This window comes from Dryobates pubescens, chromosome 6 (genome assembly GCF_014839835.1).
Source record: "Dryobates pubescens isolate bDryPub1 chromosome 6, bDryPub1.pri, whole genome shotgun sequence".
Classification (NCBI taxonomy): domain Eukaryota; kingdom Metazoa; phylum Chordata; class Aves; order Piciformes; family Picidae; genus Dryobates; species Dryobates pubescens.
In genome coordinates, this window is record NC_071617.1 from 2,718,452 (window position 1) to 2,739,505 (window position 21,054).

Consider the following 21,054-nt stretch of genomic DNA (forward strand, 5'->3'; position numbering starts at 1 on the left):
CAGTAGAAGTTCAACACTACCTTAATTGACAAATACAAGCTCAGCAGTACCTTAACTGATCAATACAAGTTCAACAACACCTTAATTGATAAATACAAATTCATCAATACCTTAATTAATACAAGTTCAGTAATAACTAAACTGAGAAGTACAAGCTCAACAATACCTTGACTGATCAATACAAGTTCAGTAATAACTAAACTGATAAATATAAGTTCAGCAGTACCTTAACTGATCAACACAAGTTCAACAATACCTTAATTGGTCAATAGAACTTCAACAAGACTTTAATTGATGAGTACAACTTCAGTAATAACTAAACTGATAAATACAAGCTCAAGAGTACCTTAACTGATCAATACAAGTTCAACAATACCTCAATTGATAAATACAAGTTCAGTAATGACTGAACTGATACATACAAGCTCAACAATGCCTTAATTGAGCAGTACAAGTTCAACAATACCTTAATTGAGCCATACCTTAATTGATCAATACGAGTTCAACAATACCTTAACTAATCAATACAAGTTCAACAATACCTTAACTAATCAATACAACCTCAACAATACCTGAATTGATCAATACAAGTTCAACAATACCTTAACTAATACAAGTTCAAAAGTAACTAAACTGATAAGTACAAGCTCAACAATGCCTTGACTGATCAATACAACTTCAGTAATAACTAAAATGATCAATACAAGTTCAACAATACCTTAATTGACCAATACAAGTTGAACAGTACCTTAACTGATCAATAGAAGTTCAGCCATACCTAAACTGATCAATGGAAGTTCAAGAATACCTTAGCTGATAAATAGGACTTCAACAATACCTTAACTGCTAAACACAAGTTCAGCAGTACCTGAATCGCTCAATACAAGTTATTGATCAATACAAGCTCAACAACTAAACTGATCAGCAGCAGTTCAACCATGCCTTAATTGATCCAGTCTGATAACTTTGAAGGGTAGCTCTTATGGTGAATGGCTTTAGCAGGTACAGAATGGTTTTAGCATTAGTCCTCAGCCTTCCCCTTGCCCTTTGGCTGGCAGAGGAGCTTTAGGCCGAGCCCAGAGAGTGGTGGTGAATGGTGCCACAGCCAGCTGGCAGCCAGGCACCAGTGGTGTGCCCCAGAGAGCAGGGCTGGGCCCCATCCTGTTCAATATCTTTATTGATGATCTGGATGAGGGCTGGCTAAGCTGTCAGCTCATGGCTTGGACAGCAGCTCTCTGAGCTGGGTTAGAAACTGGCTGGAGGCTGAGCCCAGAGAGTGGTGGTGAATGGTGCCACAGCCAGCTGGCAGCCAGGCACCAGTGCTGTCCCCCAGGGATCAGTGCAGGGCCCCAGCCTCTCCTCGAGTCTCCTCTCCTCTCCTTTCCCTATTCTATTCTATTCTATTCTATTCTATTCTATTCTATTCTATGCTACTTCCTGACCTTTTAATGACAAAAGGAGCAGTCCCCTGGGGCCACCCCACAAGCAGCAGCAGAGGGCTTTCCCTCGTCGCTGCAGGCACTGCAGACATGGATCAGAAGCCAAAGCCTAAAACAAAACCTGTAAACCATCCTGGATAATCCAAAATCTCCAAGATCCCAAACTGCTGCAGCTCCATTCCAACACACAAACTACTCTGGGCATTCAGACACAGCTTTGCCTCTGATGCAGGAGCTCAGCCACCAGAGCAGTTGGTTATAAACCCTCTACAATTGCAATCTAATGCAATTCCAGGAAATGGGAGGCAATTTCTCTCCTGCCAAGGAGCCCAGCACATTTCCCACCCCCAGCTGGGCTTAGGAGATGCCTCCTAACAGAGTTTGGCCTGGGGCATATCTGCATCCCAAGGGCTGTGCAGGCACCTGAAGCTTGCTGGCCCAGTGATGTTCAGCTGTTCTACAGAGGAAAATGGGAGAGTAAATCCTGCCTGTCATGTGCAGGGACATAACTCCAGTGTAACACAGCTATGTTTTGATGCCACAGCTGGAGTCTCCTTCTCTGGAGATATCCCAGCCCCACCTGGATGTGTTCCTGTGTGATCTGCTCTAGGTGACCCTGCTGTGGCAGGGACTGGCTGAGCTTTTGAGGTCCCTTCCAGCCCCTAAATATTCTGTGCTTCAATTTCCCAGGCTCTGTGTCAGATCTCCATGCCACACCACATGCTGTGCCCAAGCACTGAATTGAAGCTCACCAGAGAGCCAGTCCAAAACTCCTTTGGGTCCAATGTTTATTCCTTAGCCCATTCCCCCCCCCACCTTTTACTGAAAGCTGTTCCAAGAGTTTGGGATATTGTGTGAACACAAAGTGAGGCTTTTACAGCCCAGTGGGTTTGCACCTTAAAAGTACTTGACAGCAGACACAAATAGTGAACTCTTGTGCCTGGGCATTTCCCTGTGCAGAATACAGAATGAAGCAGGTTGGAAAAGACCTCAGAGATCATCCAGTCCAACCTCTCACCCAGCACCATCTAAACAACTCAACCATGGCACCAAGTGCCTCAGCCAGATCTTCCCCTACTCAAATCTGGGTCTGCTGCCCATGTCCTAGGCCCAGAGAACCACTCATGGTCGACCACTGCAGCTCTTCTGCTGGAAGAACTCTCTCTTCTCTTTACTGTTCTTTGTAACTCATGCATTTGTGCCTCTGGAACAAAGGGTTTCCAGAAAGCCAAGCAGAGCCTGGGCAAGAGAAGCACAGCCAGCAGGGCTAGGGAGGGGATTCTCCCCCTCTGCTCTGCTCTGGTGAGACCTCAGCTGGAGCTCTGTGTCCAGATCTGGAGCCTCTGTTCCAGGAAGGATCTGGAGGTGCTGGAAGGTGTCCAGAGAAGGGCCACGAGGATGAGCAGAGGGCTGGAGCTGCTCTGCTGTGAGGACAGACTGAGGGAGTTGGGGTTGTTCAGTCTGGAGAAGAGAAGGCTCCCAGGAGACCTAATTGTGGCCTTCCAGGATCTGCAGGGGGCTCCAAGAAAGCTGGGGAGGGATTTTTGAGGGTGTCAGGGAGTGATAGGACTGGGGGGAATGGAGCAAAACTAGAAATGGGGAGATTCAGATTGGATGTGAGGAAGAAGTTGTTCCCCATGAGGGTGGTGAGAGCCTGGCACAGGGTGCCCAGGGAGGTGGTGGAAGCCTCCTGCCTGGAGGTGTTTGCAGCCAGGCTGGAGGTGGCTGTGAGCAACCTGCTGTGGTGTGAGGTGTCCCTGCCCATGGCAGGGGGTTTGGAATTGGCTGAGCCTTGAGGTCCCTTCCAACCCTGACTATTCTCTGATTCTATGATTTGTTTGGAGGAGAAAAATAGGAATTGTGAGAGCTAATTACTGACCAATAACTCTGCTTTTGTGAAAGGATTATCTGCTTGCATTTCTCTCTCTGGTGTGGCTCATGAGTCACACAGGGACAAAATGCCCCAGCCCAGAGAAAGATTGGCCCAGTTCAAGCCATTTAAGTACAATTGAACCAACTTCTGTGACCAACCAGTGGGCTGTGGAGCTGCTTTCCACAACAGCCTATTCAAAGCCATTGCAAAGCCTCTGTAATCATAGATTAGTAAAGCCAACATTGCCTTTCTTCCCAGCAGCAGCAGATGCCAGGTCAGGCAGGGCAGCTGAATTCAAGGGGCATTGGCAGAGAAGCTCCTGCTGGGCTGGCAGCAGGGCTTCCAGCTCAAGCTGGCAGGCTGAGAGCTGCCTGCTGCCCTCACCTGCCAGAGGCAGCTCACAGTGTCACAGTGGACATTAGAGGCTGGGAGGGACTTCCAGAGATCATCCAGCCCAACCCCACTGCCAGAGCAGCAGCACCCAGGGCAGGCTGCACAGCAATGCATCCAGGTGGGGTTGGAAAGGCTCCAGAGAAGGAGACTCCACAACCTCTCTGGGCAGCCTGCTTCAGAGCTCCCTCACCCTCACTGCAAAGCTTCTCCTCATTCTGAGCTGAAACCTTCTCTGCTCAAGTTTGTCTCCATTGCTCCTTGGCTTCTTGCTGTGCAGCACCCAAAAGAGCTTGGCCCCCTCCCCTTCACCCCCAGCCCTCAGCTCTTGAGAGACATTGATCAGATCCCTCTCAGCCTTCTCTTCTCCAGCCTAAGCAGCCCCAGGGCTCTCAGTGTCTCTTCCCAGGGGAGATGCTCAAGTCCCCTAAGCATCCTCCTGGCTCTCCCTTGGACTCTCTGCAGCAGGTCTCTGCCTCTCTTCACCTGGGGAGCCCCAAACTGGACCCAGGATTGCAGCTGTGCTCTCAGCAGGGCAGAGCAGAGGGGGAGCAGACCCTCCCTAGCCCTGCTGGCCACACTTTTCTTGCTGTACCCCAGGACCCCATTGGCTCCCTTCACCACCAGGGCACATTGCTGTCCCATGCAGAGCTTGCTGTCCACTGGGACTCCCATCTCAGGGCAGCAGAAGGGTGTGCATGGTCTGGCAAAGCAATGCACAACAGCCTGAGGCTTCTTTATCCTCCACCATCAATAAGCATGCCTGGAAGGTTTTGAGGCCAGGCTGGCTGTGGCTGTGAGCAACCTGCTGTAGTGTGAGGTGTCCCTGCCCACGGCAGGGGGCTTGGAACTGGCTGAGCCTTGAGGTCCCTTCCAGCCCTGACAGTTCAGTGAACCTGTGCTCTCATCCAGCCATCTCCTGCCATCTCCATGTGAAGAGCTCTTAGAGCAAACATGAGGTGTCTCGAAATGAAAGCCATATCTATGGCCAGTTGGCCTTTTCCAATTAGCACTGCTGCAAAGTGGTAATTGGCACTGGAATTCTTTTTTGACACCTAGAGTACAAAAGCTTAGTTATGTCCAATCCAAGAGAGACATCAGCAGCTGAGTAGAGGAAAATCATAGCAGCTTAGGCAAAGAGGAGAGAGGATTCCCACTGAAGCTTGCTTCAGAGATATTCTAAAGCCACCTGGCTGTGTTCCTGTGTGAGCTGCTCTCGGTGCTCCTGCTCTGGCAGGGAGGTTGGACTGGGTGAGCTTGGGAGGTCCCTTCCAGCCCTTACCTTTCTGTGATCCGGGGTGAGGAGGGAACTGAAAAAGAGAGAGGAGACTTGAGGAGAGGAGAGAAGAGGAGAAGAAGAGAAGAGAAGAGAAGAGAAGAGAAGAGAAGAGAAGAGAAGAGAAGAGAAGAGAAGAGAAGAGAAGAGAAGAGAAGAGAAGAGAAGAGAAGAGAAGAGAAGAGAAGAGAAGAGAAGAGAAGAGAAGAGAAGAGAAGAGAAGAGAAGAGAAGAGAAGAGAAGAGAAGAGAAGAGAAGAGAAGAGAGAAGAGGGAAGAGAAGGGAAGGGAAGGGAAGGGAAGGGAAGGGAAGGGAAGGGAAGGGAAGGGAAGGGAAGGGAAGGGAAGGGAAGGGAAGGGAAGGGAAGGGAAGGGAAGGGAAGGGAAGGGAAGGGAAGGGAAGGGAAGGGAAGGGAAGGGAAGGGAAGGGAAGGGAAGGGAAGGGAAGGGAAGGGGGAAGGGGGAAGGGGGAAGGGGGAAGGGAAGGGAAGGGAAGGGAAGGGAAGGGAAGGGAAGGGAAGGGAAGGGAAGGGAAGGGAAGGGAAGGGAAGGGAGAAGGGAAAAGAAAAGAGAAAAGGAAAGAAAAGAAAAGAGAAGATAAAATAAACCACCAAACCAATGCAAACAAAAAACCCCAAACCAAACCCAAACCCAACAAACCAACCCCCCACAAAGCCCAATCTAACAAACAAACAAAAGAGGCTTATTTAGCTCTTGGGTCAAAGGCTGCTGACATTTTCTGATGGCCCCTAAGCTCTGCTGGGTAAATCAATCTTGAATTAAGCTCTGAGCAAGCTCCTTGCTGTCCAAGGCCGAGCTCAGAGGCTCAGGATGATGTTTAGCCCAGGACACCAAATGACTTTGATCTCATTATTTCTAGGCAATTAGCAACAACAGCAACCAAAAATTAGCTCACTGCCTCTTTGGGTGGACTCACTGACTCAAAGAGCTCCATTGAGAATGGCTGTTCAGGCTCAAGGCTGTTGTAACAGACAGGGCATTAATTCTCCCCCTCTGCTCTGCCCTGCTGAGACCACAGCTGCAATCCTGGGTCCAGTTTGGGGCTCTCCAGTTCAGGAGAGACAGAGAGCTGCTGGAGAGAGTCCAAGGCAGAGCCAGGAGGATGCTTAGGGGACTTGAGCATCTCCCCTGGGAAGAGAGACTGAGAGCCCTGGGGCTGTTTAGCCTGCAGAGGAGAAGGCTGAGAGGGATCTGATCAATGTCTCTCAAGAGCTGAGGGCTGGGGGTCAGGGGGAGGGGGCCAAGCTCTTTTGGGTGCTGCACAGCAAGAAGCCAAGGAGCAATGGAGACAAACTTGAGCAGAGAAGGTTTCAGCTCCACAGGAGGAGAAACTTCTTTGGGGTGAGGGTGAGGGAGCCCTGGAGCAGGCTGCCCAGAGAGGTTGTGGAGTCTCCTTCTCTGGAGCCTTTCCAACCCCAGCTGGACGCCTTGCTGTGCAGACTCCTCTGGGTGCTGCTGCTTTGGCATCTTGGACTCAGTGATGTAATTAGAAAGATTAAGGCTTTGTCTGTGCAGAGATTATGATGAAAGGAAGCCGTGAATAACAATAGCGATGGCCGGGGCTCAGTTGCTCTAAGCTATTCAGCTAATCAACACCGAAAACCAAAGACAACAATGAACATACCACATCCAAGCGTGAGGGAATCAAGCCATGGATCACCACGAATGTTGCTCCTGAAATGGTTGAGTTGTGGAATGAATGCAGAGAGTTAATCGTGACAGAGGAAAACAAACAAGCCTCCTGCGCAGAGAGAGGGCTGGGGAGGTGTTGCACTGATTGCTTCGGTGCAAAGCATCAAAGCCACAGCACCACAGGACATTGGAGGTTGGAAGGGACCTCCAGAGATCATCCAGTCCAACCCCCCTGCCAGAGCAGCAGCACCCAGGGGACTCTGCACAGGAATGCAGCCAGGTGGGCTTGGAAAGGCTTCAGGGAAGGAGACTCCACAACCTCTCTGGGCAGCCTGCTCCAGGGCTCCCTCACCCTCACACCAAAGAAGTCCTCTTGTGGAGCTGGAACCTTCTCTGCTCAAGCTTGTACCTCTTGTTCCTTGTCTTATTACTGTGCACCATCCTAATGTCCAGTCTAAACCTACCCGGTGGCAGCTTGGGGCCATTCCCTCTTGTTCTGTCACTAATTAACTGTGACAAGAGACCAGCAGCAGCCTCTCCACAATGTCCTTTCAGTCTTCTCTGGTCAAGTTTGTCTCCATTGTTCCTTGGCTTATTGCTGTGCAGCACCCACAAGAGCTTGGCCCCCTCCCCTTGACCCCCAGCCCTCAGCTCTTGAGGATCATCGATCAGATCCCTCTCAGCCTTCTCCAGGCTAAACAGCCCCAGGGCTCTCAGTCTCTCTTCCCAGGGGAGATGCTCAAGTCCCTTAATCATCCTCGAGGCTCTCCCTTGGACAGTCTCCAGCAGGTCTCTGTCCTGAGTGATGAGACTCTGGCACAGGTTGCCCAGGGAAGTGGTGGAAGCCTCATCTCTGGAGATTTTTGTGGTCAGGCTGGATGTGGCTCAAGTCCCCTAAGCATCCTCCTGGCACTCCCTTGGACTCTCTCCAGCAGGTCTCTGTCTCTCCTCAGCTGGGGAGCCCCAGACTGGACCCAGGGTTGGTTGTACATGCATCCACCCATCCATTAACTCCTGAAGTCAAAGCAGTTTTATATCTCAGGAAAAAATGGAATCTGCAGCAAGAAACTGTCTGATTGCTCTTCTGGTAGCTGCTGCTCTCACTGCTCCTCTCTGGCCCCTTGCTGTGTGGAATCGAATTGACATTCAGAATAATTGATGGCAGAAACTTGTCTTTGGATCACTGCTAACCCCAGGTTCACCTGGAGTGCAGTCCACTCAGAGGTGATGATGGAATTGAGGAGGCTAAATGGGTGCTCTGAGTGCAGTTGTGGAGCAGTCTATTACTGAAGTTATTAAGTATCTGCTGCCCTATTTCCCACCCCCCACCCCCCTTCTATTTCGACCTGCAGAGGTTAAAGCAGAAAGTGCTCATACAGAATCCAGAATGAACCAGGTTGGAAAAGACCTCTGAGATCATCAAGTCCAACCTCTCACCCAACACCATCCAATCAACTAAACCATGGCACCAAGTGCCTCAGCCAGGCTCTTCTTAAACACCTCCAGTGCTGCTTCACCCCCAAAAGAGTCTCAGACAAACCAGGACTTTTCAGGTGAAGGCTGAAGGGGGGAATTCAGTACACCCTCAAGGAGCACACCTGAAAATCCACCACACCATGGCAGAGGACCACACCATGGACACAGGACTCATGGTGTGGCCTAACCAGTGCGGTGTACAGGGGCAGAATGACCTCCCTGCAGCAGCAGAACAAGAGGACACAGTCTCAAGCTGTGCCAGGGGAGGTTCAGGCTGGATGTTAGGAAGAAATTCTTCCCAGACAGAGAGATTGGCCATTGGGTTGTGCTGCCCAGGGAGGTGGTGGAGTCCCCATCCCTGGAGGTGTTTAGGAAGAGCCTTGGTGCCATGGTTTAGTTGATGAGATGGTGTTGGGTGAGAGCTTGGACTGGATGATCTCAGAGGTCTTTTCCAAGCTGGTTAATTCTGTATTCTGCTCTGTATTCTGCCAGCTGAACCCATTGGCTCCTCTTTTGCCCAGCAATGTCCTGGCTTCACACAGCCTGCCCTCAGAAGCAAGCCCCCTCCCCTACACACAGATGGGTGGGCAAGCAACCCCCAAAGCCCCCCTCTGGGCTGGAAGAAAGAGTTTGCTGAGCTAACAGCTGTACAATTCCCTTAGCAGAAGGTGTGTGGGGGTTTGTTGCTTATTGAACTTAGTACTGACCTACCAAAACCATGTCAATAACTTACCTAATACCCAAGAGTAGTGGAGCATCCTGAAAGCAGCCAAATGAAGCATCCCTGGTTTAGTCAGGAGCTGTTGGGTGATGACTTGGACTTGATGATCTCTGAGGTCTTTTCCAACCTTCTTGATTCTATGAGTCTATGATCCAGTAATCACAATAATTCCTATTTGACTGTTATCCTAGAATCAACCAGGTTGGAAGAGACCTCAGCAACCATGAAGGCCAACCTATTGCCCAGCACCTCCTGACAACTGAGCCATGGCTCCAAGTGCCACAGCCAAGCCTTTATTTAACACACCCAGGGGCTGTGACTCCCCCACCTCCCTGGGCAGCACATTCATTCATTCTATTTACTATCCATTCTTTCTGAACAGCACTGGTTTCACTGTCTGCCCTTTTCCCACCCCTTTTCCCCCTCAAACCCACAGCACCTGGGCTCTGGTGCTGTCTCCTCCCACCCCAGGTGTGGCCACTTGGCCCTCCCCACCCACTCCCCTATTTAATCCCCCCCAGGAAGGGCAGCAGCCCTAAGCTGAGCCCCTCGGGGCTGAGGATCCTCCTCTCATCCCTGGTGAGTGCCCCTGGTGCACACTGGGTGTTGGTGGTGGTGACAACAAAGGCCGGGGGGCCTGGTGGCCCCCCGGTTGTTAGGGCCAACATTGCTGACTGCTCCACTGGTGCTGGCACTGGTTCCTTGCTGGGGCTGAGCTCCTCTGGGTGCTCTCTTGGCTGGTTGAAGGTCTTGTTCCTGGCTCTGGGGTGGGTGCAAAAATGGGGAGGGTGGTGGAGGGGGAGCAGGGGCTGCTCAGGCAGGGAGGGGAGGGTGGTGGAGGGGGAGCAGGGGCTGCTCAGGCAGGGAGGGGAGGGTGGTGGAGGGGGAGCAGGGGCTGCTCAGGCAGGGAGGGGAGGGTGGTGGAGGGGGAGCAGGGGCTGCTCAGGAGGGGAGGGGAGGGTGGTGGAGGGGGAGCAGGGGCTGCTCAGGAGGGGAGGGGAGGGTGGTGGAGGGGGAGCAGGGGCTGCTTAGGAGGGGAGGGTGGTGGAGGGGGAGCAGGGGCTGCTTGGGCAGGGAAGGGAGGGTGGTGGAGGGGGAGCAGGGGGTGTTCAGGCAGGGAGGGGAGGGTAGTGGAGGGGGAGCAGGGGCTGCTCGGGCAGGGAAGGGAGGGTGGTGGAGGGGGAGCAGGGGGTGCTCAGGCAGGGAGGGGAGGGTGGTGGAGGGGGAGCAGGGGCTGCTCGGGCAGGGAAGGGAGGGTGGTGGAGGGGGAGCAGGGGCTGCTCGGGAGGGGAGGGTGGTGGAGGGGGAGCAGGGGGTGCTCAGGCGGGGAGGGGAGGGTGGTGGAGGGGGAGCAGGGGGTGCTCAGGCGGGGAAGGGAGGGTGGTGGAGGGGGAGCAGGGGCTGCTCGGGCGGGGAAGGGAGGGTGGTGGAGGGGGAGCAGGGGCTGCTCGGGCGGGGAAGGGAGGGTGGTGGAGGGGGAGCAGGGGCTGCTCGGGAGGGGAGGGTGGTGGAGGGGGAGCAGGGGCTGCTCACGAGGGGAGGGGAGGGTGGTGGAGGGGGAGCAGGGGGTGCTCAGGCAGGGAGGGGAGGGTGGTGGAGGGGGAGCAGGGGGTGCTCAGGCAGGGAGGGGAGGGTGGTGGAGGGGGAGCAGGGGCTGCTCGGGAGGGGAGGGGAGGGTGGTGGAGGGGAAGCAGGGGCTGCTCAGGAGGGGAGGGTGGTGGAGGGGGAGCAGGGGCTGCTCAGGCGGGGAGGGGAGGGTGGTGGAGGGGGTGCTTTGTAAGATGAAGGGCTGGAGGGTTGGTGGAGGAGCAGGAGCTACTTTGGGAAGATGAAGGCTGTTGGTGGGGGAGGCAGGAGGCTTAAGCTAGATGACCCTTAAAGACCATTTCCAACTCTGATTCTATGGCTCCATGACCTAGCCCCAGGGCAGGGACACTTTCCACTAGACCAAGCCAGCATCTTTAAGGGCATATTTAATCTTTCCCCCCCCTGTACATCGAAGTCAAAACACACTAGGGTAGCTCTGATGAACTGATGGCTTTTGGATTTGAAGCTGCCTCACTTTCAAAAGGTCTTCTGTGTGTTGCCATAAGCAATGAAATGATTCCATGCAGTTGAAGAGTGAATACAAATGATTGGCATAAGAGCCATGTAAAAGCCTGCTGGATGTGGGGACAGGGTTTGGCTATCTCAGTGCAATTGCTCAGCAGAAGTGAGTCTTTACTTGAAGTGTAGGGAGTGGAAGCACTGAAGTAGAGTCCTAGCTCCAAGAGAAGTTGTCTTAGAGATAAGATAATATAATATATTGTTTTCTCCTCTATTTTTCCTCTCACATCTTCACTGGTTAGAGCCACAGAATCAACCAGGTTGGAAAAGACCTCAGAGATCATCCAGTCCAACCTGTGACCTAACACCTCCTGGCAACTAAACAATGGCTCCAAGAGCCACATCCAAGCCTTTCTGGAACACCTCCAGTGATGGTGACTCCACCACCTCCCTGGGCAGCACATCCCAATACCCAATCTGGGAAGGACTTTCTCCTCACCTCCAGCCTAATCTTCCCCTGGCACAGCTTGAGACCGTGTCCTCTTGTTCTGCTGCTGGTTGCCTGGGAGAGGAGACTGACCCCCACCTGGCTATGACCTCCCTTCAGGAGTGGTGATTTTGATCAATAAAGGCTTTGTTCTCTGTTACCTTTGGCTTGTGTCCTTCCTCTCTGTCACCTGAACAACAGCTGGGAGGAAAAGGGGTGGCTGAAGCCCCTTAATTACAGAGCTGGAACTGCATTGCTTTCATGCTCTCAAAATAGCAAAGCTTATGCAGAAACATTAGCAGCATAAAAGCTCCTCACCTTGAGCATAAACAACCCCTAAGTCGTGCTTAGTGGTCTCATCACAGGGTGTTAGGGGTTGGAAGGGATCTCCGGAGATCTCCCTGTCCAGCCCCCCTGCCAGAGCAGGACCAGAGAATCCAGCAGAGCTCACTCAGGAACACATCCAGATGGGGCTGGAAAGTTTCCTGTGAGGAGAGGCTGAGGGAGCTGGGGTTGCTTAGCCTGCAGAAGAGGAGGCTCAGGGGAGAGCTTATTGCTCTCTACAACTCCCTGAAGGGAGGTTGGAGCCAGGTGGGGCTTAGTCTCTTCTCCCAGGCACCCAGCACCAGAACAAGAGGACACAGTCTCAAGCTGTGCCAGGGGAGGTTTAGGCTGGAGGTGAGGAGAAAGTTCTTCCCAGCAAGAGAGATTGGCCCTTGGGATGTGCTGCCCAGGGAGGTGGTGGAGTCACCATCCCTGGAAGTGTTCAAGAGGGGACTGGATGTGGCACTTGGAGCCATGGTTTAGTTAGTCATGAGGTGATAGTTTGGACTTAATGATTTCTGAGGTCTTTGCCAACCTTATTGATTCTGTGATCCTCCAGAGAAGGAGACTCCACAACCTCTCTGGGCAGCCTGTTGCAGCACTCTCACAGCAGAGAAGAGGAAGATAAATGTTTATAGAGCTGGAACCTGCTTCCCCCATACCTGTTAAATTTGACATGGTTACTTTTAGGCTTCTTTTATTACTGTAGACTGAGAGAGACTTGGGAAAGGCAGTAAATACAGACCAGTCCTGGACCAAAGCAGTCAGCCCTCAGTGACTTGCAAAATAATTGAGCATGGGCTTAAATTCCTTATCAATTAAGGCTAAAATAATGACCCAGCACTTCAGTCTAATTTTTTCTCTGGACCCTCAGATCACAGCTCACAGGATGTTAGGGGTTGGAATGGACTTCCAAAGGTCATTGAGTCCAACCCCCCCTGCTAGAGCAGGACCACAGAATCCGGCACAGGTCACACAGGAACACATCCAGATGGGGCTGGAAAGGCTCCAGAGAAGGAGGCTCCACAACCTCTCTGGGCAGCCTGCTCCAGGGTTCTGTGACCCTCACAGGGAAGAAGTTCCTCCTCATGTTGAGGTGGAACCTCCTGTGCTGCAGTTTATATCCATTGCCCCTTGTCCTATCCCAGAGTGCAACTGAGCAGAGCCTGTCCCCTCCCTCTTGACCCCCAGCCCTCAGCTATCAATAGACATTGATCAGCTCCCCTCTCAGTCATCTTTTCTCCAGACTAACCAGCCCCAGGTCCCTCAGCCTCTTCTCACAGGGCAGTGCTCCAGTCCCCTCAGCATCCCTGTAGCCTTCTGCTGGACTCTTTCCCTCTTGAGCTGGGGAGCCAATCCCCAACTTCAGCACTCACTACTGTTTTACTTAACCCTAACCCTGCACATTTAAGATTGCATTTAAAACTGTCACTCAAGCATGTGGCCCTCAACAGTTTCTCTGAGCTCATAGAATAGAATAGGGCAGAATAAACCAGGTTGGAAGAGACCTTCAAGATCATCATGTCCAACCTATCATCCAACACCACCTAATCAACTCACCCATGGCACCAAGCACCCCATCAAGTCTCCTCCTGCACACCTCCAGTGATGGTGACTCCACCACCTCCCCAGGCAGCACATTCCAATGGCCAATCTCTCTCTCCGTGTAAAACTTCCTCCTAACCCCCAGCCAAAACTTCCCCTGGCGCAGCCTGAGACTGTGTGCTCTTGTTCTGGTGCTGGTTGCCTGGGAGAAGAGACCAACCTCTGCCTGGCTACAACCTCCCTTCAGGGAGTAGTAGAGAGCATGAAGGTCACCCCTGAGTCTCCTCTCCTCCAGGCTAAGCAGCCCCAGCTCCCTCAGCCTCTCCTCACAGGGCTGTGCTCCAAGCCCCTCACGAACTTTGTTGCCCTTCTCTGGACACCTTCCAGCAAGTCAACCTCCTTCCTAAACTGAGGGGCCCAGAACAAGAACTGCAGAAGCTGAGCACACACAGACACACAAAACCAGCTCCACTCATAAACAACTCCTTGGACATCTCATTTGTCCCTTAATCTGCCCTTTATTGCCTGCCACTTGCATTTTGCCTTCATGTTTAACAAGCTGCACTTGCAAGGGCAAACAAGCTTCCTCCTTAATGATGCTCTGCTGGAAGGAACAGAATTGTACACCATAAAAGCAAAAGAATAAATATCTTAGGAGCTCTTTTAATTGCTCCACAAATTATCCTTAAGTGCTGTGCAGGATTTATAGCAGCAAACAGCTCCCCTCACCCCCACAACCCCCCCCTCCCCTCCAGCAGTTAAATAGAGCTGGCTGGGAGCTCGGGAGGAAAACATTTCTCTTGCAGGGAAATCTCTACCTGAAAGACAAGGCTGATTGACTGACTTATTTCCAGACTTGTTTCCTTCCTGCCTTATGTACTTATTTACTCACTTATTTACTCACTGATTCTCCTATTTACTCACTGATTCACTTATTTACTCATTGATTCACTTACTTCTTTACTTACTTATTTACTTCTTTACTTACTTATTTACTCACTTCTTTACTTACTTCTTTACTTACTTCTTTGCTTACTTACTTCTTTACTGACTTCTTTACTCACTTATTTACTTCTTTACTCACTTTACTCACTCACTTCTTTGCTCACTTATTTACTCCTTTACTCACTGCTTGCTTATTTACTTATTTACTCACTTCTTTACTCACTTCTTTAGTTCTTTACTCACTTCTTTACTCACTTCTTTATTTATTTACTCATTTAATCACTTATTTAGTCCTTTACTTACTTCTTTACTTGTTTACATACTCACTTCTTTACTCACTGCTTACTTCTTTACTCACTGCTTACTTCTTTACTCACTTATTTACTCCTTTACTCACTTATTTACTCCTTTACTCACTTCTTTACTCCTTTACTCACTTCTTTACTCCTTTAATCACTGCTTACTTATTTACTTCTTTACTCACTTATTTACTCACTTCTTTACTCATTTAATCACTTCTTTACTCACTGCTTACTTCTCTACTCACTTCTTTACTTCTCTACTCACTTCTTTACTTCTCTACTCACTTCTTTACTCACTTCTTTATTTACTCATTTAATCACTTATTTACTCTTTTACTTCTTTACATACTCACTTATTCACTTCTTTACTCACTTATTCACTTCTTTACTCACTGCTTACTTATTTGCTCACTTATTTTCTTTACTCACTTCTTTACTCCTTTAATCACTGCTTACTTATTTACTTCTTTACTCACTTCTTTACTTATTTACTCACTTTTTTACTCACTCCTTTACTTCTTTACTCACTTTTTTACTCACTCCTTTACTTCTTTACTCACTTTTTTACTCACTCCTTTACTTCTTTACTCACTTTTTTACTCACTCCTTTACTTCTTTACTCACTTTTTTACTCACTCCTTTACTTCTTTACTCACTTTTTTACTCACTCCTTTACTTCTTTACTCACTTTTTTACTCACTCCTTTACTTCTTTACTCACTTTTTTACTCACTCCTTTACTTCTTTACTGATTTACTCACTTATTCACTTATTTACTCACTTATTCACTTATTTACTCACTTATTCACTTATTTACTCACTGCTTACTTATTTACTCACTTATTTACTTCTTTACTCACTTCTTTACTCACTGCTTATTTACTCACTTCTTTACTCACTGCTTACTTATTTACTTACTTTTTTACTGAATTTTTACTTACTTCTTTACTTACTTATTTACTCACTTATTTACTCACTTATTTAGTTAATTCTTTACTCACTTACTTAGTTATTTACTTACTTATTTATTTTCCTTCCAGGGAAGTTTTAATTAAAATAACTAAATTTCTGTTGAGAAAGGTTTCTTGAATGTGTCCTGTTCTGGGCTGGGACTTGTGGAAGAACTGGGTGTCCAGTTCTTCTTTCTGTGTCCAGTTCTGGGCTCCTCAGTTTAAGAAGGACATTGAGACACTTGAAGGTGTCCAGAGAAGGTCAAGAAGGCTGGGGAGGGGTCTGGAGCACAGCCCTGTGAGGAGAGGCTGAGGGAGCTGGGGTTGCTTAGCCTGCAGAAGAGGAGGCTCAGGGGAAACCTCCTTGCTCTCTCCAACTCCCTGAAGGGAGGTTGTAGCCAGGTGGGGGTTGGTCTCTTCTCCCAGGCACCCAGCACCAGAACAAGAGGACACAGTCTCAAGCTGTGCCAGTGGAGGTTTAGGCTGGAGGTGAGGAGAAAATTCTTCCCAGCAAGAGAGATTGGCCCTTGGGATGTGCTGCCCAGGGAGGTGGTGGAGTCACCATCCCTGGAGGTGTTCAAGAAGGGATTGGATGTGGCACTGGAAGCCATGGTTTAGTTGTCAGGAGGTGTTTGGTATTAGGTAATAGGTTGGACTGGATGATCTCTGAGGACTTTTCCAACCTGCTTGATTCTATGAAATGTGGGCAAAAGTTTTACTCATCAGATGTGCAATACCAGGTTAAATGAGCTCTTAATCACAGCATGAATGGCTGTGTTGTGAGAGACAAAGAGGCAGCCCAGCAATGTGCTCCTGTGGCCAAGAAGGCCAGTGCCATTCTGAGGTGGATGAGAAGGGCTGTGGTCGGTTAGTAGGTCCAGAGAGGTTCTTCTCCCCATCTACTCTGCCCTAGTGTGGTCACATCTGGAATATTGTGTCCAGATCTGGGCCCCTCAGTTCAAGAAGGTGTTCAAGAGGGGATTAGACATGGCACTTGGTGCCATGGTTTAGTCATGGGGTTCGTGGTGACAGGTTGGACTTGATGATCTTTGAGGTCTCTTCCAACCTTGGTGATTCTGTGAAGAAGGACCTCAGGGAACTGCTTGAAAGACTCCAGCACAGAGTCACAAAAATTATGAAGGCAGTGGAATATCTTCCTTATGAGGAGAGGCTGAGGGAGCTGAGGGCTCTGGAGCTTGGCTTGGAGGAGCCTGAGAGGTGAGCTCCTTGCTGGTGCTAAAGCTGTGCAGGGGCAGTGCCCAGAGGCTGGAGCCAGGCTCTGCTGGGGGCTGCCCAATGCCAGCACAAGGGGCAGTGGTGGAAGCTGAGGCAGAGGAAGTGCCATGGAAACAGGAGGAAGAATTTTTTCCATGTGAGGGTGACAGAAGCCTGGGAGAGGCTGCCCAGGGGGGTTGTGGAGTCTCCTTCTCTGGAGATATTCCAGCCCCACCTGGATGTGTTGCTGTGTGATCTGCTCTAGGTGCTCCTGCTGTGGCAGGGGGCTTGGACTGGATGAGCTTTGGAGGTCCCTTCCAGCCCCTAACATCCTGTGATTCTGTGAAACTAAGGCTGATTAGGTAACAGAAACAGGTTTAATATCTTGCCTTGTCCAGATTGGAGAAGAGTAAAAAGCTTGAGCTTGGGTGTAGGTTAGGGACCTGTTTTCTCTGAGGGGATTGGACATGGCACTTGGTGCCATGATTTAGTCATGAGGACTGTGGTGACAGGTTGGACTTGATGATCTCTGAGGTCTCTTCTAACCTTGGTGATTCTGTGATACTGTGTGATTCATCATTCCTACTGTACTGGAAGGAGCCTCTATAACAGGAGGGATCTGGAGGTGCTGGAAGGTGTCCAGAGAAGGGCCACGAGGAGGAGCAGAGGGCTGGAGCTGCTCTGCTGTGAGGACAGACTGAGGGAGCTGGGGTTGTGCAGGCTGGAGAAGAGAAGGCTCTGAGGAAACCTCATTGTGGCCTTCCAGGATCTGAAGGGAGCTACAAGAAAGCTGGGGAGGGACTTCTGAGGGTGTCAGGGAGTGACAGGACTGGGGGGGATGGAGCAAAACTAGAAGTGGGGAGATTCAGATTGGATGTGAGGAAGAAGTTGTTCCCCGTGAGGGTGGTGAGAGCCTGGCACAGGTTGCCCAGGGAGGTGGTGGAAGCCTCATCCCTGGAGGTGTTTGCAGCCAGGCTGGATGTGGCTGTGAGCAACCTGCTGTAGTGTGAGGTGTCCCTGCCCCTGGCCAGGGGGGTTGGAACTGGCTGCTCCTTGAGGTCCCTTCCAGCCCTGACAATTCTCTGACTCTAAGGAACTCCATGTAAGAGCCTTCATAAATTCAGCAACTTCAACTGCTTGCTAACGAGCCCTGGCTTTAAATAAAGCTCAGGCAGCTGTGAGACAATAAAGTAAATCCACAGACTTGTGGCATAATTACAGCAATTTCCACACCCTTCATCATTACCTTAGCATTTTGTCCCAGATAAATGAGGTGGCAAATTTGATGGGGAGCAGCACGGCTTGCAGACAGCCTGCTGCTGGAAAGCAGAAACATGAAAAGAGAAACATTTGAGGGAGAGAAAGCTCTTTCTCTGCAGCCAAGCTCGGCACTAATTAGGACATAATTTATCCAGGAGGAAACAGAAGTCAGTGAGGCATCAGGCAAAGCTTTGAGAGAGAGGCAAACTTGGTGGCTGTGGTATCAGAGGATTCTGTTCTGATAGAACTGCAGCTTCTCTCTTCAAAGGGCTGGAGCAGAGAGGGCTCTGGCTCATTACTGAGCAACATTTGTTCCTATGGAATTAGCTGTTGACATATCTAAAGTGACTTTGAGCTGTGCTTAGTGGAATCTGAGCTGCTGAATGAAACCCTTGATGATCAGCATTTTACTGAAGCACTTCAAGACTAAAGGCTTGGGGTTTTTTCTAACACCTAGTGCTGAAATAGTCTTGCTCTAAGCTGTTTAGCCTGGAGAAGAGGAGGCTCAGGGGAGACCTCATTGCTGTCTACAACTACCTGAAAGGAGGTTGTAGCCAGGTGGGGGTTGGTCTCTTCTCCCAGGCACCCAGCACCAGAACAAGAGGACACAGTCTCATGCTGTGCCAGGGCAAGTTCAGGCTGGAGGTGAGGAGAAAGCTCTTCCCAGCAAGAGAGATTGGCCATTGGGATGTGCTGCCCAGGGAGGTGGTGGAGTCCCCATCCCTGGAGGTGTTCACAAAAGGCTTGGATGTGGCACTAGGAGCCATGGTTTAGTTGTCAGGAGGTGTTGGGTATTAAGTGATAGGTTGAACTGGATGATCTCTGAGGTCTTTTCCAACCTGGCTGATTCTGTGATTCTATGATTTTCTGAATGAGAGAAGTTGACTGGGGTGTGAAAATACACCTGCAGAGTCTGAGCTGGAAGTACATGAAATCACAGAAGCATGGCATGGTCCAGCGTGGAGGGGACCTCCAAAGCTCACCCAGTCCAACCTCCCTGCAGTCAGCAGGGACATCCCCAACATGATCAGCTTGCCTCACCTTGAATATCCACAGGGAAGGAGCCTCAACCATGTCCCTGGGCAACCTGTTCCAGTGTTCCACCACCTTGAGAGTAAAGAACTTCTTCCTGACATCCAAACTAAATCTGCTCTGCTCTAGTTTGAAGCCATTGTCCCTCATCCTATCATTATAGGCCTTTGCAAACAGTCTCTCTCCATCCTTCTTGTAGCCACCTTCAGGTCCTGGCAGGCTGCTCTTAGGTCTCCCTGGAGCCTTCTCTTCTCCAGGCTGAACACCCCCAGCTCCCTCAGCCTGTCCTCCTAGCAGAGCTGCTCCAACCCCTTGATCATTTTCATGGCCCTCCTCTGAAGCCTCTCCATCAGCTCCATCTCCTTCCTATGTTGAGGGCTCCAGAGCTGCACACAGTGCTCCAGCTGAGGTCTCAGCAGAGCAGAGCAGAGTGGCAGAATCACCTCTCTGTCTCTGCTGGCCACACATCTTTTGATGCAGCCCAGGCTGTGATTTGCCTTCTGTGCTGCAAGCTCACACTGCCTGCTCCTGTCCAGCTTCTCATCCATCAGCACCCCCAAGTCCTTTCCCTCAGGGCTGCTTTATAAACAAGTGCTAAACCAAAACAGACCAGAGAGAAAATAGGTGATAGGAAATAAAGTAATCCAAGTCAGCTCTGCAAACTTTGTGAGCACAAAGCCTGTGTGGGAGTAAAGCTTTGTGGACATCAGGTGAGTAGTGATTAACACTCAAAAATCAAACTGAGATAGAGAGATTTGTGCCACAGAGCTCACTTAGCAGGCAGTGGCTTTAGAAACCCCTCAAGTTTCACACTAGAGGCTGCAGCTGGAATATTGTGTCCAGTTCTGGGCCCCTCAGGTCAGGAAGGACCTCGGGGAACTGCTTGAGAGAGTCCAGCACAGAGACTCAATAATGCTGAAGGCAGTGGAACATCTTCCTTAGGAGCAGAGCCTGAGGGAGCTGAGGGCTCTGGAGCTTGGCTTGGAGGAGCCTGAGAGGTGAGCTCCTTGCTGGGGCTAAAGCTGTGCAGGGGCAGTGGCCAGAGGCTGGAGCCAGGCTCTGCTGGGGGCTGCCCAATGCCAGCACAAGGGGCAGTGGTGGAAGCTGAGGCAGAGGAAGTGCCATGGAAACAGGAGGAAGGTTTTTTTTCCCTGTGAGGGTGACCTTGGAGCTGCTTGCACATGGTGGGGACAGGAAGAAGGAGCTGTGCATCTTTCCCCAGGACTCAGTGATGGGTACAGCTCTGTTCAATATCTTCATCAATGACATTGACAGACTGCTCAGCAAATTTGCTGATGATACCAAACTGGGAGGCTTGCCTGAGACACCTGGAGGCTCTGTGCCCATTCAGAGTCTTGGACAGCCTGAGAGCTGGGCACAGTGGAGCTTAATGAGGTTCAACAAGGACAAGTGCAGAGTCCTGCACCTGGGCAGGAAGAATAAACTGCAGCAGCACAGCTGGGAGGTGATCTGCTGGAGAGCAGCCCCAAGGAGAAGGAGCTGGGAGTGCTGGTGGCCAGCAAGGTCTGCATGGGACAGCAATGTGCCCTGGGGGCCAAGAAGGCCAAGGGGATCCTGGGGTGCACTCAGAGGAGTGTGTCCAGCAGAGCCAGGGAGGTTCTCCTCCCTCTCTACTCTGCCCTGCTGAGACCTCATCTTGAGTATTGTGTTCATTATTGGGCTCCCCAGTTCAGGAGGGACAGGGATCTGCTGGAGAGAGTCCAACAGAGTCCTATGAGGATGCTGAAAGGACTGCAGCACGGCCTGGGGAGGAGAGGCTGAGGGACCTGGGGCTGGAGAAGAGAAGACTGAGAGGGATCTGATCAGTGTCTATAAATATCTGAGGGCTGGGGGTCAGGAGGGAGGGGACAGGCTCTGCTCAGTTGCACTCTGGGACAGGACAAGGAGCAATGGATAGAAACTCCAGCACAGGAGGTTCCACCTCAGCATGAGGAGGAGCTTCTTTACTGTGAGGGTGACAGAGCCCTGGAGCAGGCTGCCCAGAGAGGCTGTGGAGTCTCCTTCTCTGGAGCCTTCCCAGCCCTGTCTGGATGTGTTCCTGTGTGACCTGTGCTGGATTCTCTGCTGCTGCTCTAGCAGAGGGGTTGGACTTGAAGCTCTC

The 21,054-nt window shown here is 50.7% G+C and overlaps 1 protein-coding gene across 1 annotated transcript in view; it reads left to right on the forward strand.

The window, feature by feature from the left end:
• MEI4 (meiotic double-stranded break formation protein 4) overlaps window positions 1-11,243 on the forward strand; it is an 88,092-nt gene extending 76,849 nt beyond the window's left edge. The window contains exon 5 of the mRNA XM_054162545.1: window positions 11,176-11,243. Coding sequence (XP_054018520.1) covers window positions 11,176-11,238 — 63 coding nt within the window. The 3' untranslated portion in view covers window positions 11,239-11,243. The remainder of the gene's footprint in view (window positions 1-11,175) is intronic.
• The last annotated feature ends 9,811 nt before the right edge of the window (window positions 11,244-21,054 follow it).